The 17,060-nt window shown below is 43.0% G+C and overlaps 1 protein-coding gene across 2 annotated transcripts; it reads left to right on the plus strand.

Annotated features, from left to right (window-relative positions):
• Positions 1-4,442: 4,442 nt before the first annotated feature.
• vgll2a (vestigial-like family member 2a) lies at positions 4,443-11,461 on the plus strand. Of its 2 annotated transcripts, none has more exons than XM_056428339.1 (4): positions 4,443-4,623; positions 6,102-6,348; positions 8,235-8,735; positions 10,947-11,461. In XM_056428339.1, exons 1-4 carry the CDS (start codon positions 4,546-4,548, stop codon positions 11,006-11,008), a joined length of 888 nt encoding a protein of 295 aa, XP_056284314.1. In that variant the 5' UTR covers positions 4,443-4,545; the 3' UTR covers positions 11,009-11,461. The 2 variants fall into 2 exon arrangements, with proteins under 2 accessions (XP_056284314.1, XP_056284315.1); XM_056428340.1 differs by lacking the exon at positions 10,947-11,461 and adding an exon at positions 10,715-10,792.
• Positions 11,462-17,060: the final 5,599 nt, after the last annotated feature.

Raw genomic sequence — 17,060 nt, forward strand, 5'->3', positions numbered from 1 at the left:
TTCTGGTGGGAGGGATCTAGGAAGTTGGATGTCCATTGTAAATCGATCCACCATGTATCTCTGGTTTGTGAAGAGCACTACAGCCTCCGGGGGCTGTTAGCACGGCTTCGGTCATTGAGTGTCGTTAAAATAACTCTTTGTTGTACAGAAAGAGGGTCAAACTCACTGGGAATCCGGAGCGATTACAATTGCAGAATTTCAAAACAACTGTCAAAATCTAAGAAGCTTTTCCTCTCCGGTGTTGACGAAAATGAAACCGCACTCTGTTTTTCTTTTGGTAGACATAACACGAGGATCAGCATTCCAATATGACGACTGTGTGCACGTGTTTTCGCACATTTGTCAAGTCTATGGCTCACCCGAGTCAGTCCTCCACTCAAGCTGGAGCTGTTAATTGTGTGTGCGTGTGTGTGTGTGTGTCGGACCTGCTTGTACGGTATAGCCACTAGCATTGAGGTTAACTTGGGTTAACGTTCTCACCATGTTGCAGTTATAACCACATCTGTATCTTCTTTCGGCATCTGCTCTTCTCACTTTTCACGAGCTGGTGTCACTCGCCAGCGATGTCATTTTAAATGCAGTTGTTGCCATGCAGGTTTACAAAATGACATCACTGGACAATATAGCCAGAGAAATGACAAGTCGGCATGTGAAGTATTACAATATACAGTATATTACATTGTTACATTCTACTGCAGTATTAATCACTGCAATCACTACAATGTATAATTGTAATATCCTTTTAAACTAAGATTAAACTCAATAATTATTACCGCCTGGAAGAGAATTCAAGCATCTCACCATTTGGTATGTTCTTAACTCTTCAGTGAGGAATGATGAATACACACTGTAACAGAAGACCAGGGCTGTACATGGGGAGATGAATTGAGACTTATACTTTGACGTGAGGTGACTGGATGCATTTCAGCTGCATTGTGGCAGCCAGGCTATTTTTTCTACGAAGTTATTAATTAGAAGAAGGAATTCAACAATTTAAATAACAGCAAAATGTATTAATTTCAACTAAGTGAATCCACACAGTGAAATTCAACTTTTAGAAACGTTTACCTGTAAATGTGAGCTATTGAGCAACAGCCAACCGTTGTGACGATGCTGAGGAGGCACTCAACTTCAGACTTTTGCTTTAACGCGGTCATGTTCCTGCTCTGAATATTCCTGCTCCTCTTTGACTTGTTGGCAAAAAAAAGATTCATTCGACAAGCATTGAACCACCGGATTATTGCAGTCCCTCAAATTCATCAAACTTGAGAGGATGTGAAACACTACTCACTGAAGCCCGGTGGTTCGAGATCCACAATACAAACAGATCAGCGGCTGCATCGAGCCTGTGAGCTGCCCTGCACTTCAATGGGAGATATTTTGGGTTCTAATAGCTTCTCTGTGCAGCTTGTGGTGGGGAACAGGTGTGCTGGTGGTTGGAGGGGTCAGCCAAGAGGACAGCCAAGTGCCCGAATGACACAAACACAGCAGATTATTCACACAAGGTCAACATCCATAGTGATAACATAATGTAGTCTCATTTTGTCGTCTCAGATCAGTGCAGGCAAATAACTGAGTTAATTAAAATACCATGTATAAGTTCAAAAGCGCGAAAAAAGCTACAGCCACAATAAATGGATCCTTGTGACATTCAAAATGAAATGATTTGTCATATTTTGATCTTATTAATAATGTCACATTGATTTTCTAAAGGATTATTTTGAAAGAGAAATAAGCAACATTTCAGAGGCAGAAATTATAATGATTGATTCATGGGTCAAAGATTCGAGTAGAAAGCTCAGCCTACATGAATTGGGGTGACTGAAAAGTCAGATGACGTTCCACACGTCAGCAACCCTGTCTCTTAGACATAATATGTATATGCTACTAATTTGAGAGAGATAATGCAATCCCTTTGTGCACTTATTCACCATATTAAGGGAATGTACCTGTATGGCACTTTGGGGCGCTGGAGCCGACCCCGGCCGAAGGACGAGGCTCACATGTAGACAGACAAGCATTCACGCTCACGTCTAAGGGCAATTGTAAAATCTGCAATTAAATGAAGCTGCATGTCTTTGGACTGCAGGAGGAAGCCAGAGAACCACGGTGGTGTCGTGCCACAGCTCCACCGCGGTTCACAGCCCGCAATGCACCTGCAAAGTTACGAAATGTTTAACAAACATTTTAATCGAATTTATTTTTCTTACAATGTCCGCTTATGTTGACGAAAACAATCATATTGTTTTTTTTCTGGTTATGTTTTGGCACTCGAGGCACTTCAAGTTACATTTAGGGAAAGATGTAATTAATTCACATATTAAATGAAAAATGAAATACAAACACATGTAGTCTGATAATAAGCATGAAAGTGCCTCTCTCTCTTTCTCTCTTTCTCTATCTCTCTCTTTAAGTGTAGAAATACTCTGTTAAAAGTTCTGCAGTCAAAATAAATATACAAAGATACTTTTTTGATTATATTTGTGTATAATTACTGTAACTAAAGGCATCACATAAATGTAATGCAGTAAAAATACAATATTTGTCCCTGAGATGCAGTGAAGTGAAAGTATTAAGTAGCACAACTTGGATTACTCTATAAAGTACAAATACCTCTAATTGTACTGAAGTGCAGTACTTGAGTAAAGGTTCTACTTTCCACCGCTGCCTGTACTGTGGCTTGACAGTGTTGGGTACGTTGACCTCTGACCGCAAGTAATATCACCAAACTGGGAGCAAACTATTTGACCTTTGACCTCCAGAATTTGGGAGGCCACTGAGGGATTGTGGGACTTCGTGGCAATACATTCCACTCATTGGTCGGCTTGATTTGCTTACTCTTTTCAATTAGCAGCCAGTGCCCGTCGTTAGACTCTGAACTGTGCCGCCAAAGGAGAGAAAAACTGCATTTTCTGAACTTCTGCCACGATGAATAAAACCGGAAACATGTTATCCTTATTTTAAATGAGTTGAAAGAAAACAAGTTGTCTTGTTATACCAGTGGGTTGATATGTAATTGTTGAAAATGAAAGGAAATCAAAATGATCTCTATCACTATTAACAGTGACGCAGGCTTACAATGATCCATTGAGAAACCACATGTTCATCTTGTGAGCTAACAGTAAAGTTTCCTTCACTGACATTCAGAGCATTAAAGGAACAGCGTATAGCATAGGGATCTATTGGTAGAAATGGAATATCATTTTAATCAGTATGTTTACCAGTGTATAATCACCTGTAAATAATTTCCGTTACCTTCGAATGAGACATTAATCGACTTAGGAACGGGTCGTCTCATGGAGGAGGCGGCCATGTTTCTATCAGCCCAGAGCGAACAAACCCAACAATGGCTCTGGGTAAAGGGCTGTTCACGTGTTGGCATCGGTCACAGGAGATATCAGTTTGGTCACTTTGTCACTTGAGAGTCAATAAATATGCTCTAAATTTCTCGGTTGGGACCTTTAAGATATATTTTGATAGAAAATGTATTAAAAAAAAACAAGAGAACCCCATACTAAGCCTTTCAGGATTACAACATAAACCTATTGTAACAATGTAATTTTTTATGAAATAAAGATCCAGTTTCAAAAGATTTTTTTTCTAGAAAGTGATTTGGTAATATGATGGGTGGTGTTGCTGATAAGCAGCATGGGAACTACATGTCACCATTTCTGAACAGCATCCATACTAACCCCATCTTGCATCCACAAATTCACAACTTTCAAAATAAAGCTCCGATTTGCTTCCACCCCAGTGCCTATTTGTCCTCCACCTGTCATGAACTGGAGGCCTAGAGGATTATTTCCAAGTATCTAATGACCTTGAATGGGAATAAGATATAAATAAAATGAAAGAAGGTTTGAATTCAGACGTTTACTTATTGGCATATGTTACATTAGACAATGCGTGTGTGGCAAATTAATTCACTGCAGACGAAATTAAAAGCCTGGAAGCAGTGGACCTCATGAGTGAAGATTGTTTTGCAAGGTCAACAGTGAACTTCCATGTTGTGGATGAGCTCCAATGCTTCAGTGAGTCAATGGAGAAGTAAACATTAACATGACCAAAAACTCAAATAAATAAATCGACTGATAATAATGTCCAGGGTGGACAAGATACATGCGGACACATTAAGGCAGAAGCATCCATTTGAAATTGACCAACATAATAATGTTCTATATTATTTAAATGGTTTGTATATAGCTACAAACCTTTTCTTTTCTTTTCGAGTTAAAACAGCTTTAAGGATGCTACGCGTTCACCTCCCGTAGTTAAAATCCATTAAGGCAGAGGTGGAGCTCTGGCCTCTGATTGGCGGGGGGGGAGGCGTCATGCTGGGTGTGGAGGGTGTGGAGGGAGGGGGGAAGGGGGGGGGGTCCCCTTCTGTGGGCCCGGCTGCAGTCCAGTGCGTAAAGAGTGCAGAGCGGCGCAGCAGAGAGACCCTCTCCCCTCTCCGCTCTCCACTGTCGGGATTACCGTTTCCTCTCCGCCGGACCACAGCTGCTCTCTGAATGAAGCGAGCTTCTTCTCCGTGATTTCTTCGCCATGAGCTGCCTGGATGTGATGTACAAAGTGTTTGGTCCTCAGCCTTATTTCTCCTCCTACAGCCCCTATCACCACCAGGTATGGATCATAAATAGCTTTTAAAGAACTCGCTCTATACTTATCTCTGCACTGAGGACTTTATATGTGTTTTCATGTCAAGATAATTTAAACATTTAGGTGTTTAAGTCCGCCCATGTGAACCACGATACGGTTGACCATTCAGCCATTAGCTATGGATAACATTTTTTTTAAAGCATCATTAAAGTAAATTCGGTCCATAACACAACTTAATATCCGCTTTATCTCCAAAAAAAACACAAAGTTTCTTGCAGAGAGGATCTATCGCGCACAGCTTTAAACTTTCTTCTGGGCCACCTGTTCCTCTGGCGTTCATTTGTTTCAGTTTGGAGACTTCTTCTTTATGTAGTTTGTAGGTCAAAAGAAGAAAGTAAAAAACAAATATATGAACATTTAGCTGTAGCCGAGTCGAAACGGACGGCTTTTAGTTCCCTCACAAGTTTTACAGAGTTTCGCGGAGGTTTTACAGAATTTACTTTCAATCTAATTTATATCCTTGGGTCACGATGTTGATTGAGTCAAAACACACATTTAGGATTAACACCAATAATATGTCATCATGTTGTGTCTGTGTGTACTATTTTTACACCATAATTGTCACATTAGTCGCCACATCAACATGATTAATGGACCTCGTATTCATTTCCTTTCCTCATGTGACATGTTCTAGTCTGAGCAGTCTGGAGGAGGCAGGTATTTGTGAGGCCTTTCAGAACCGGTTAAAGGAGCCTTTTCCACTCTCTTAAAACCTCTCAGTCAACATCCAGGCATTTTTCACATAGTGCCAAAACTCACTTTGCCGGTCACCCAAACTGACTCTGAATCAGCCAGTTCATAACAAAGTTTTAAAATATCTGTTTACATTTATTTCAGCAAGATTTTTATGATCCCTTATTTTGACATTTCTTTTGTTGTTAAAATTATTATTTAAAAACATGTTAATGTTCCATTTCTTACTAAACTTAAAGTCATTTTATATTCATATATGTTATTGCACCATAATCCCGGTGTTATATTTTTGTAGTTATTATAAAATAAACTTAAAGGAAGAGAGAAGTGAGTTTTTCAGTCATTGTGTGCAGAAGTAATGTTGTGAGAAGTCATTATATGTGTAAAGTATTGTACATTATAGCATATATGTTAAACAGTGATACACTAGTACATTAAAGGATGTGTGCACTGTTATATGTAATTAGCCCTTAAGCTATCCATATCAACCTAAATGTATATTTTAAATAACAGCCCCTCAGTTTGTACATAAAGAGTTGCGGTTGATTTATCTCCTGCTACACACCTGTTGTGTCCGAAAAAAGAAAAGAAAACATTTCTATGCGATTTAAAGGTCAAATAACATATTGGTTTAAGTTTTTATTGTATCGAAACAAAAATGGAAACAAAATCTACGCAAAAGGACACTGTGCCAGCGGGACACGAGGTAAACACTTTTATGATGACACATATCTGGACGTCCCTCTCAGAAACTGGCCTTGTATAGCAAAATGCAAGACCCCCAGGACAGCGGCAGCCGGCTGGGCCCCGCGGGCCATCCGGCCATCAAGGAGGAGGACAAGGAGCTCCCGCCGGGAGCCGAGTACCTGAACTCCCGCTGCGTCCTCTTCACTTACTTCCAGGGAGACATCAGCGCCGTGGTGGACGAGCACTTCAGCCGAGCCCTCAGCCACACGACTGTGTACCCTGCCTCAGGCAGCCACAAGGCCGTAAGAGGTACGTGTGTGTGTGCGTGTGTGTGTGGGGTGTGTGTGTGTGTGTTCCCATAGAAAAAAGCCACTGAAAGACCATTTTGACCATCATCGGGACATTCAGTCTCACCAGTTCATGAAACGCTCTTGTGGTTTTAGAGACATTCTGGTGCGTTTGTGATGTACATGTCATGTTGGTTTCTGCTCTCGTGTGTTTTATTTCTGTTTTTCGGACTTTATGTTGGGAAACTGAGGCTATGAAAAGCCAATATAACTTCCCAGGATTCCGAAACTATATATTTTACTCTCATAGTTCCCCCATGTAACATCTGATTAAATTAAAACCTTTTACGCTGATATTTTAGTTTTACTCAGTTGTCAAGAGTTGATGTTGATTTTTTTTTATGGCTGCTGAACACTTGATTTGAAGCTGTTGAGTTACAGTTTAGCTATTCGGTGTGTTTTAATTTGACCTTTAAAGAAATATAGAATATTTTTTGCGGTACTTAACCAGAATTATGTATACAAGTTTATTTATTTTTGTGTGAAAATCTAATAAAATTGGGTTGATTTGAGGTAAAAGGTGACCCATAAACAAGCATGCGATTAATTAAACTATGTTTTCATAGTGTTAGATGGCATTAGCTTAATATTATATTCTATATAACAGCTGCCTTAGCCTTTGTTTAATATCCTGGCTGTTACTTAACCGGCAGTTTCTTTCTGCTGTGACTTTGTGTTGAAGTTGATTATAAAGTTAAATCAAATAGTGAGATGGTGGAAATATCGCATATATTATAACAATATGTTGAGAAAGCAACATTGTCGTATGTTGCTGTGAGGAATGATCTTCTTTAAAATACAGAGAGGCACATGAAGGTCTGGATTTGGCATACGCTTTTATTTACTTCATATTTGGTTGATTATATTTCTCTTCATTTCGAGTGCTGCATGTGTTTAGTTTTATGCAAAAGGAATTTTAAAAATTGTAATCAATACTATTATTTACCGGGAATTTCTCAGTTCTTTTATATTCCTTCACGCGTCAGTGCTCCTGTCACATACTTTCCTCTGTGGCACGACTCATAAGCTCATGATTATTTTATTACTGATCTCTTCAGCTACAGCAGTAACAGGATGCTGAAATGAAATGACATCACCATGTTCAACATAGAAAGAGGGATAATAACTCACACATGTCTTTATAGTTGTTGTATTTGAATATTTTTATATGTTAATTTTCTTAGTTAACACCCAAATTGCTCTTTATTTCATCTCCTTTCACGACCACTACAACAGCTTTGTGTAAAAAAAAAAGGCAAAACAATGGGCGGAAGGTTCTTCAGTGGTTATCAGTGTATCAGGTCAATCATTTCTTGATGAGGAGTGGAGTTCAAACACTTTAATATAAAAGCCCTTCTTTTTTTTTTTAACCGAGTGTTAGTATTACTCTGCATGGGGAGATATAGTATCCTCTTTCTCAACTCGACGTCTCTGTATTCCTAAATTTACAATCTCAAAGTTGTGTTAATTATTTCTAGGGTTGTAGCTAATGGTTAGTTTCATTATCTCCTAAGTCTATTCATTGTTTTCTTCAACGTATTTCTTCCCCCGACAGTCCAAATACCAAAGATAACACATTTTAAATGATATTTAACAATAAGAGAAAAGCAGAAATTACTCACACTTTAGTGTCACTCACATTTCTTTGAAGGAGGAGTCAGCTGTCATAGTTTTCTTCCTTTGTGTCAGTTACCACCAAAAGACACATTTTTAAAATGAGGTATTGTGGCCACATTAAATGGCTGAAAGAATTCCTTGTCAAACTTTTTTTGGAGTGCAAGAATGAAGCTTCAGCCTCAGTAAAGAAGCTTCTTTTATAACGTACTCGTGTGGCTTCTGTCCACATAGATGGAGGATCATTCCCAATGTGCCAGAGAAGTTTCCCTCCGTCTTTCTGGAACAGCTCCTACCAGCCGTCGGTCTCCTCCGCATTGGGCAGCGCTCTGTCGGCTCCCCACACAGAGCTCCCGTTCCCCGGGGACCCGTACTCCTCCGCCTCCTTGCACAGCCACCTCCACCAGCCCAGTCCGGACTCCTGGCACCCGTCCCATCACCACCACCATCACCACCACCATCCGTACTCACTAGGAGGCGCTATAGGCAGCCAGGGCTCGGCGTACCCACGTCCGGGGGTCCACGAGATGTACGGCACAGCGTTCGACCCGCGGTACGGCTCTCTGCTGGTGCCGTCAGTGAGGCCCCATCACCGCCTGGCGTCCGGCAGCTCGGTACCGGGGCCCAGCGCTTCGCCCTGTGACCTGGGAGGGAAGGGGGAGTCTGGGACCAGCTCGGCCTGGAGCGGCGCCTTCACCGGAGCTGGAGCAGAGATCGGACTCAATATGGACACAGGTATTGGCATTGCTTTATGACAAGCGGGGTCGAACATCTAAATGCTTTACAATCTTCGCAGGGTGCATCTTTTTCGGATAAAGAATAACTTAATGGGGAGTAAAAAAAAGAAAGAAACCTCAGGAAGATCAACGGTGGAAAAATCCCTCTACAAAGTAGACAGAAATAGAAACATAGGATGACATCATCTGTCAAAACGCAACATTTTGAAAATAAAGCTTCTTTTTTTTTCAATTGTAATCTAAAACCCAAACGTTTCGACAGTACAGTGGTTCATTACCTTAATTACAACATTCTACCTACTTAAATTGTTTGTATTATATACATTATACAAATCCTTCTTTGTCTGAAGTGCCGTTAGCTCGGCTCAGCCGACCTCGTCTACGACACATGTAAGAGCAGAGGTCACGTCCAGAGGGTGGGGTTAGGGTGAGGCATCAAACGCACTTTGGTTGATGGCTAAATGTCGTGTCTTTTGAATCTAGTCCCTGTGGTCTCCTTCCCCAACCGTAACCAGCTGCTCAGAGTACCTAACGTAACTGCAGAAAGTTTAACAATGCGTCATTACAAGCGGTCATTATATTGCAAGATTGTTTTTTTCACTACAAATTAAATACGTTGTAAATGAACATTTTGTGGATGTGTTCAGCTTCATCTTTTGCAACATGCAAAACATTTTCAAAGTATTCTCTCTTCCTCAAGAAATGTTTTTTAGAAACAACAACAAAACATAAACATTTTAAAATATCGATTAACAGTAGTAGTGGTTACGGAAAGTATTCAGGCCCCTTTAAATTGTTCACTCTTTGTTTCATTGCAGCCATTTGCTAAAATAAAAAAAGTTCATTTTATTTCTGATTAATGTCACTCAGCACCCCATCTTGACAGAAAAAAACAGAAATGTTGACATTTTTGAAAATTTATTTAAAAAGAAAAACTGAAATATCACATGGTCATAAGTATTCTTCAGGGTCTGAATACTTTCCGTACCCACTGTATGTAGCAGAACAGAACCGAAATGTTCTCGCGTCTTTGGTGAACGGTTAGCTGAACGTATCCATTGGCAACTGATGTAAGTGAACGTAAGCAATGTTGAGTTGACGACACACTCCCACTGTGTTTTCTACAGCGCAGCTGGTGCATTCAAAGGTGCGGAGGAATCGTCTCATGCATTATTTGCAAATTCTCAAAAGTCATTTAAAAAGCTCTCGTCAGAGCCCCGAGCTCACGTGACCGCATTCGTGCACGCCGAGCAGACATTCTTCCACGCAACAACGCTTTTTTTTGCCCCGAATAATGTTAAAAAGTGAAACCAAAAGAGTCGTTTCGTGACTGCGCACCAAAAGTCCTCTGGCAATTACAAGAGGACAGCAGACTAAACTCGAATGATATAACCAACGTTTATACATTTGTACGTTCTCAGGAGAACCATTTAAATGATTGGAGCTTAGTGTGCGGCCATTTTATCTTAAACAGATGTGAAAAACCACCAAGCAGCCCAAAGCTTTGCAAACAGCGACATCGAAGTCGAGCTGAGACCATTTCCATGCATTTCCACTGTAAAAATAAAATACTGCTTCTTTAGGCCAACACCTGTCAGTTAAATGCACAACATTGAGAGAACTTGTAAATATTGTTGACGTGTTTCAATGGATGCGGCAATGAGCAACTTGAATGCATAAGAATAACAGATTTAAATGAAGACCCCCCCCCCCCCGCCCCCTCCCGCCCTGCCTCGGATCAATTTACCACAAGTGTCTTGAACCAACAAGCCGACTGTCAATCAGCCCTTTAACACCAGCTGTAAACTTCCTTTTCTGTCGCTGTCTTGCTTTCATCCCCCTGTCTGCCTCGGGCAACTCCTCCTGCTTTCATCAACAAGACATTTGCTCTCCTTGTTCTAATCTCCCCTTTCTTGCCTTTTTCTTTCCTCCCACTGCCTTTTTTTCTTTTCCTCTTTCTCTTTCCCCCTCTCTCAGGTCTGCAGGCACAAGATAAGAGCAAGGATTTGTATTGGTTTTAGAGACTGCCGAGACCCTTCCACCCCCCCCCCCCCAACCACCCTCCCCCCCCCCCCCCCACACTTCACTTCTACTTCAGCTTCCGCCTCTTTCCTCCACTCCCGCTCTGCTGATGTTACGGGATGACTGACAAGAGAAGCCGGAATCCCACGGCAGTCGTGTGCTGTAACTGCTTGTGGTCTCCTTGCAGCTCGGTGTTACGGAGGCCTGTGCAGCAGCAGCAGCAGCAGCAGCGCAGCCCTGTTGAGCTGAGAGACAACAGTGTGGATACAAAACCAGCGGGGGAAACAAAAGTGGACTCGCGTAGGAGAGCCAGAGAATCTGAACTTGACGGGTGTGGACAAAGACGAGACTCTTTGTGCTTCTCTAACAGGCAGGGACAACATTCCTAAACTGGAAACAAGTCTGGAGGACAGACAGACAGACAGAAACACGTGTCGTCAAACTCCAAGGACGAGCGCTTGAAGACTTGGCAGGACTTGCCTCACTGGGACAACTGGGCAACAGACACTGGGGAGCGTGGTGGCTGGAGGAAAGGCCGTGTTTGTGTGGAGGAGGCCGCACAGCAAGAATTTTGGCCGCCTGCGAAGGCGGAGGAGTCCAAACACGTTGGTTTACATGGAGTATTGGTTCAATGTCAACTGAAAAACACTCAGTATTTTGTGGCACTGTAAAAGTTAAATTAAACAGTTTTGACTGATAACAAAAAGATATTTAAGTAATGATTTTGCGAAGTGTTTCAAACGACAGCTGCAAACACCTTCAGCGGCGCCCCGAAGACTGTGGAGGAGCTCTCAGCACGTGTTAAGCATTGGGAGAAATAAAGGAGGCTTGGTGCAATGTACACAAATTCCCAGTGTACGAATTTACCATAAAGTAGTGCATACATATACTGTTTATTTAATTAATAATTAACACTTTTGATCATCAGTTAATGGTTTAAATTAAGAGACACAAAACATTTGCTGCTCAAAGCCTCTGAAATGTGCAGATTTGCTGCTTCGGTCTGTTTTAAATGATTGAATCCTGCGCTGATGTCACTTTGAGGTTATGATTTTTTATGATTTGATAATTGACCTTTTTTTTTTTTACAATTTAGACACTAAACTATGAATCAATCCCTTGAAAAATTGATTGATGGACAAAATGGAACATGTTGATCCATTTCAGCCCCTATTTAAATATTATGAAAACTGTCTACACGCTCGCTGCAAAATGGTGACACCTGCTTATTTTGTCCGTATCCTCGAGTCACAGAAGAGAGATGAGCGCCAGTGTCTGAAAACTGAGATAATGTCAAGTGTTAAGAACTTTCTATGTGCTTGGATTTTTTGTGCTTGCACATTTGAAAAACCCTGCAGCAGCAGCAGAGGAATAACTACTATTTCCTGTGTCCATGAATGATGTCATCACCTGGTCAACAGCCTTTAACCTACCACAGAGGAGGGATATTTTGATTGAGAATAATGCTAACTGGGCGACCGCCATCCCACCTGAAACATCACGCTGACTGTGTCAACAAACGAAATGTGAACCTCAAACTCGAGGCTGCAGAGAGGAAGAGGGGAGGGGTCCTCTGATGAATGAGGAGAACGACGGCTATTTGGAGCCATTTGACTCTCTCCCTGCTCCCATGCAGCTGTCAACGACAACTGCTCTTCAACCCAGTGAACACACACACACACAACCACACACAACCACACACATACACACATAGTGTGGGCCGTGATTTGTTTTTGTTCTTTGTGGGCCACTGAAGATATTTTCCTGAGAGATTTTTCGCTGAGATTACCCGAACCATTGAGCTGTTCCCCTTCACCCCAACCAGCTCAGCATCAAACAGTGTTGATGGAGGTCTGAGCATTTTATTTCTCTTGTTTTAAACTCACTCGCTACTGTCACAGAGTTGACAATATTTGCATTTGATACGATTACAATTTCAATATTTTTTAACCAAAACGTATTAAATGGACTTTAAACATTGTTCTCTGAAGACACCATTATCACGTCAGTCGAGGTGCATCGGGACACTATTTGGAATATGGTCTTATTTTTTAATCAAAATATTTTCATATTTCTCTTTAACACTTAATTCCAGAAAGATTAAATGTATCGTTCGGCAAATCCAATAATCGAACAATTAAAACTTAAACTTAAAAAAAAATGTTTTAAAGACGGAATAGATCAATCTATTTATATGTTTCTGCATCGTGCTTCAAACACAAGCAAGTATTAATGTCATAAGACATAAAACAAGAGACAATGCCACATATTATTACACTTATTAATAGAATATAACTAAACTTAATCCTAAACTTCATCCTATGACACATTAGAAGAATTGACAAGTGATCAAAAGCTGTTTGCTGGTTTTGAATACCAGATGTGTACACGGCTCTTAACCGTTTTTAACCATTTTAATTTTCCAGATCCAGCTGCTGTTATCACAACAACCAATGCATGAACATGATTATCCTGGATTATTACTTATATAACCGCACTTTACTTGCTGGATCAAGGACTGGCTTCTTAAACAGTTTTCATAACACAACATTCCCCAACGTTTCCCTTTGTGAGATGTGACTGAGTTGTCGAGGTTCTTGAGATCTGTCCAATGACAGACACGATGTTCTGCTTCAACTGCTGAACGCCAGTTCTGTACTTTAACTTGTATTTGTTATTCATAGTGGATATGTACCTGAAACATAGATTACACATTAAAGAGTACCGACATCCACACAATTGAAAAAATTTGGTGTCATACATAATGTGTGGATCATCTGATGCATAAGGACGTAGCTTTAAAGAAGAACTATCTTATTCAGCAACTTTTAGTTTAATTAATCCGATTATCCTTCCTTTAATTGGTTGTGAAATACTAAAACTCTTCTTCTAAATGCTGTCACTGGATCAAGACATGTCCATGATGGTAACCATTTACAGACTGAGTTACCAAATTGATACTTGACATATCATAGTATTGGCAGTAATATAGCAGGTGAGAATTTTTCTGGTTGCGACATCCAGTGTCTGTTTCTCCTTACGGCAGAACTGAAGCACAATACTCATCTTTGCTCGGACCAATATTCTTTCTATTTTCTGGTGGTTGTGGAGTTGAAGTCCTTTGAGTGACTACTGCAGCGCTCTTTTCAAAGTACGTGCCCATTAGCAGCAAGTCGAAAGTTTGGGCCCTGAAAGTGCTGCTATCACCGAGGGTTGACTCCAGGGAAGTGAAGAAATGTTTGCTTATACGGTTAGTGTGTCCAGTACGGAGCAGAAAGAGAGAGCTGCAGTGGATGAACCAGAGCCTGTAAGGACTAGATAAGGACAACATGCACAACTCAGGCTGCAGCCCTGAAGCCCTGGAGCCCTGAAGCCCTGGAGCCCTGAAGCCCTGGAGCCCTGAAGCCCTGAAGACCTGGAGCCCTGAAGCCTGAAGCCCTGGAACCCTGAAGCCCTGGAGCCCTGAAGCCCTGGAGCCCTGAAGCCCTGGAGCCCTGAAGCCCTGAAGCCCTGAAGCCCTGGAGCCCTGGAGCCCTGAAGCCCTGGAGCTCTGAAGCCCTGGAGCCCTTAAGACTTGGAGCCCTGGAGCCCTGGAGCCCTGAAGCCCTGGAGCCCTGAAGCCCTGGAGCCCTGAAGCCCTGAAGCCCTGAAGACCTGGAGCCCTGAAGCCCTGGAGCCCTGAAGCCCTGAAGCCCTGAAGCCCTGAAGCCCTGAAGCCCTGGAGCCCTGAAGCCCTGGAGCCCTGAAGCCCTGAAGACCTGGAGCCCTGAAGCCCTGGAGCCCTGAAGCCCTGGAGCCCTGAAGCCCTGGAGCCCTGAAGCCCTGGAGCCCTGAAGCCCTGGAGCCCTGAAGCCCTGGAGCCCTGAAGCCCTGAAGCCCTGGAGCCCTGGAGCCCTGAAGCCCTGGAGCTCTGAAGCCCTGGAGCCCTTAAGACTTGGAGCCCTGGAGCCCTGGAGCCCTGAAGCCCTGGAGCCCTGAAGCCCTGGAGCCCTGAAGCCCTGGAGCCCTGGAGCCCTGAAGCCCTGAAGCCCTGAAGACCTGGAGCCCTGAAGACCTGGAGCCCTAAAGCCCTGGAGCCCTTAAGATCTGGAGCCCTGGAGCCCTGGAGCCCTGAAGCCCTGACGCCCTGGAGCCCTGAAGACCTGGAGCCCTAAAGTCCTGACGCCCTGGAGCCCTGAAGCCCTGGAGCCCTGAAGCCCTGGAGCCCTGAAGCCCTGACGCCCTGGAGCCCTTAAGACCTGGAGCCCTAAAGCCCTGACGCCCTGGAGCCCTGAAGCCCTGGAGCCCTGAAGCCCTGACGCCCTGGAGCCCTGAAGACCTGGAGCCCTAAAGCCCTGACGCCCTGGAGCCCTGAAGACCTGGAGCCCTGAAGACCTGGAGCCCTAAAGCCCTGACACCCTGGAGCCCTGAAGCCCTGGAGCCCTGAAGCCCTGACGCCCTGGAGCCCTGAAGACCTGGAGCCCTGAAGACCTGGAGCCCTAAAGCCCTGACACCCTGGAGCCCTGAAGCCCTGGAGCCCTTAAGACCTGGAGCCCTGAAGCCCTGGAGCCCTGAAGCCCTGGAGCCCTGAAGCCCTGACGCCCTGGAGCCCTGAAGACCTGGAGCCCTGAAGACCTGGAGCCCTAAAGCCCTGACGCCCTGGAGCCCTGAAGCCCTGGAGCCCTTAAGACCTGGAGCCCTGGAGCCCTGGAGCCCTGAAGCCCTGACGCCCTGGAGCCCTGGAGCCCTGAAGACCTGGAGCCCTAAAGCCCTGACGCCCTGGAGCCCTGAAGCCCTGGAGCCCTGAAGCCCTGGAGCCCTGAAGCCCTGACGCCCTGGAGCCCTGAAGACCTGGAGCCCTGAAGACCTGAAGCCCTGGAGCCCTGGAGCCCTGAAGCCCTGGAGCCCTTAAGACCTGGAGCCCTGAAGCCCTGAAGACCTGAAGCCCTGAAGCCCTGGAGCCCTGAAGCCCTGGAGCCCTGGAGCCCTGGAGCCCTGAAGCCCTGGAGCCCTTAAGACCTGGAGCCCTGAAGCCCTGGAGCCCTGAAGCCCTGACGCCCTGGAGCCCTGAAGACCTGGAGCCCTGGAGCCCTAAAGCCCTGGAGCCCTTACGACCTGGAGCCCTGGAGCCCTGAAGCCCTGGAGCCCTGAAGCCCTGAAGCCCTGGAGCCCTAGAGCCCTGAAGCCCTGAAGCCCTGGAGCCCTGAAGCCCTGGAGCCCTGAAGCCTGAGTCCAAATTGCACCAATTTCAAGATGGCTGGGTTCCCAGCACTACACCCACCAAGGGTAAAGTAGATCGTTCTTTGCAGTGGCGGCTGTTGGAATTTTTTTTCCGGTAAGGTCATCTAATCAATTTCAGCAAACATCCCAGAATGATTCATGCAAAAATATATCAGACACACATTTCTACTTTGTAGTTAAATATTTAACATTTATTCCAATACTGATAAAATAAGGACATCTTATTTATACAATTCAGTATATAATATATATAAATATATATAATATATTAATATATCTATATATATATTTATATATATAATATGCAGTATAATATGATATATAAATACTATCTCATGTATATATACAATATACATATAAATATATTATAATAAAATATAAATATTATATAATATAAATCACACACATATATGTATATATATATATATACACTACCGTTCAAAAGTTTGGGGTCATCCAGACAATGTTGTGTCTTCCATGAAAACTCACTTTTATTTATCAAATGAATTGAAAATTGAATAGAAAATATAGTCAAGACATTGACAAGGTTAGAAATAATGATTAATATTTGAAGTATTAATTTTGTTCTTCAAACTTCAAGCTCAAAGGAAGGCCAGTTATAGCTTATATCACCAGCATAACTGTTTTCAGCTGTGCTAACATAATTGCACAAGGGTTTTCTAATCAGATATTAGTCTTCTAAGGCGATTAGCAAACACAATGTACCATTAGAACACTGGAGTGATAGTTGATGGAAATGGGCCTCTCTACACCTCTGGAGATATTTCATTAGAAACCAGACGTTTCCACCTAGAATAGTCATTTACCACATTAACAATGTATAGTGTGTATTTTTGATTAATGTTATCTTTATTGAAAAAACAGTGCTTTTCTTTGAAAAATAAAGACATTTCTAAGTGACCCCAAACTTTTGAACGGTAGTGTATATATATATAAAACCTAACAATGTGTCTGTTTATCCTCATTGTGTTTCTTCGCCTCCTCCTGTGTCCGTCGTCCAGCTGTAGTGACGTTCACGTTGCCCAATATGGCTGCTGGAGGAGGTATCATGTGCGTCCTG

Source organism: Pseudoliparis swirei, chromosome 12, assembly GCF_029220125.1.
Source record: "Pseudoliparis swirei isolate HS2019 ecotype Mariana Trench chromosome 12, NWPU_hadal_v1, whole genome shotgun sequence".
NCBI classification, from domain to species: Eukaryota; Metazoa; Chordata; class Actinopteri; order Perciformes; family Liparidae; genus Pseudoliparis; species Pseudoliparis swirei.

Coding starts and splice junctions, on each gene's coding strand:
- vgll2a (XM_056428339.1), top strand. CDS start 4,546: ATGAGCTGCCTGGATGTGATGTACAAAGTGTTTGGTCCTCAGCCTTAT. Junction 6,349..8,234: donor CAGCCACAAGGCCGTAAGAG/GTACGTGTGTGT, acceptor CTGTCCACATAG/ATGGAGGATCATTCCCAATG. Junction 8,736..10,946: donor CGGACTCAATATGGACACAG/GTATTGGCATTG, acceptor GTCTCCTTGCAG/CTCGGTGTTACGGAGGCCTG.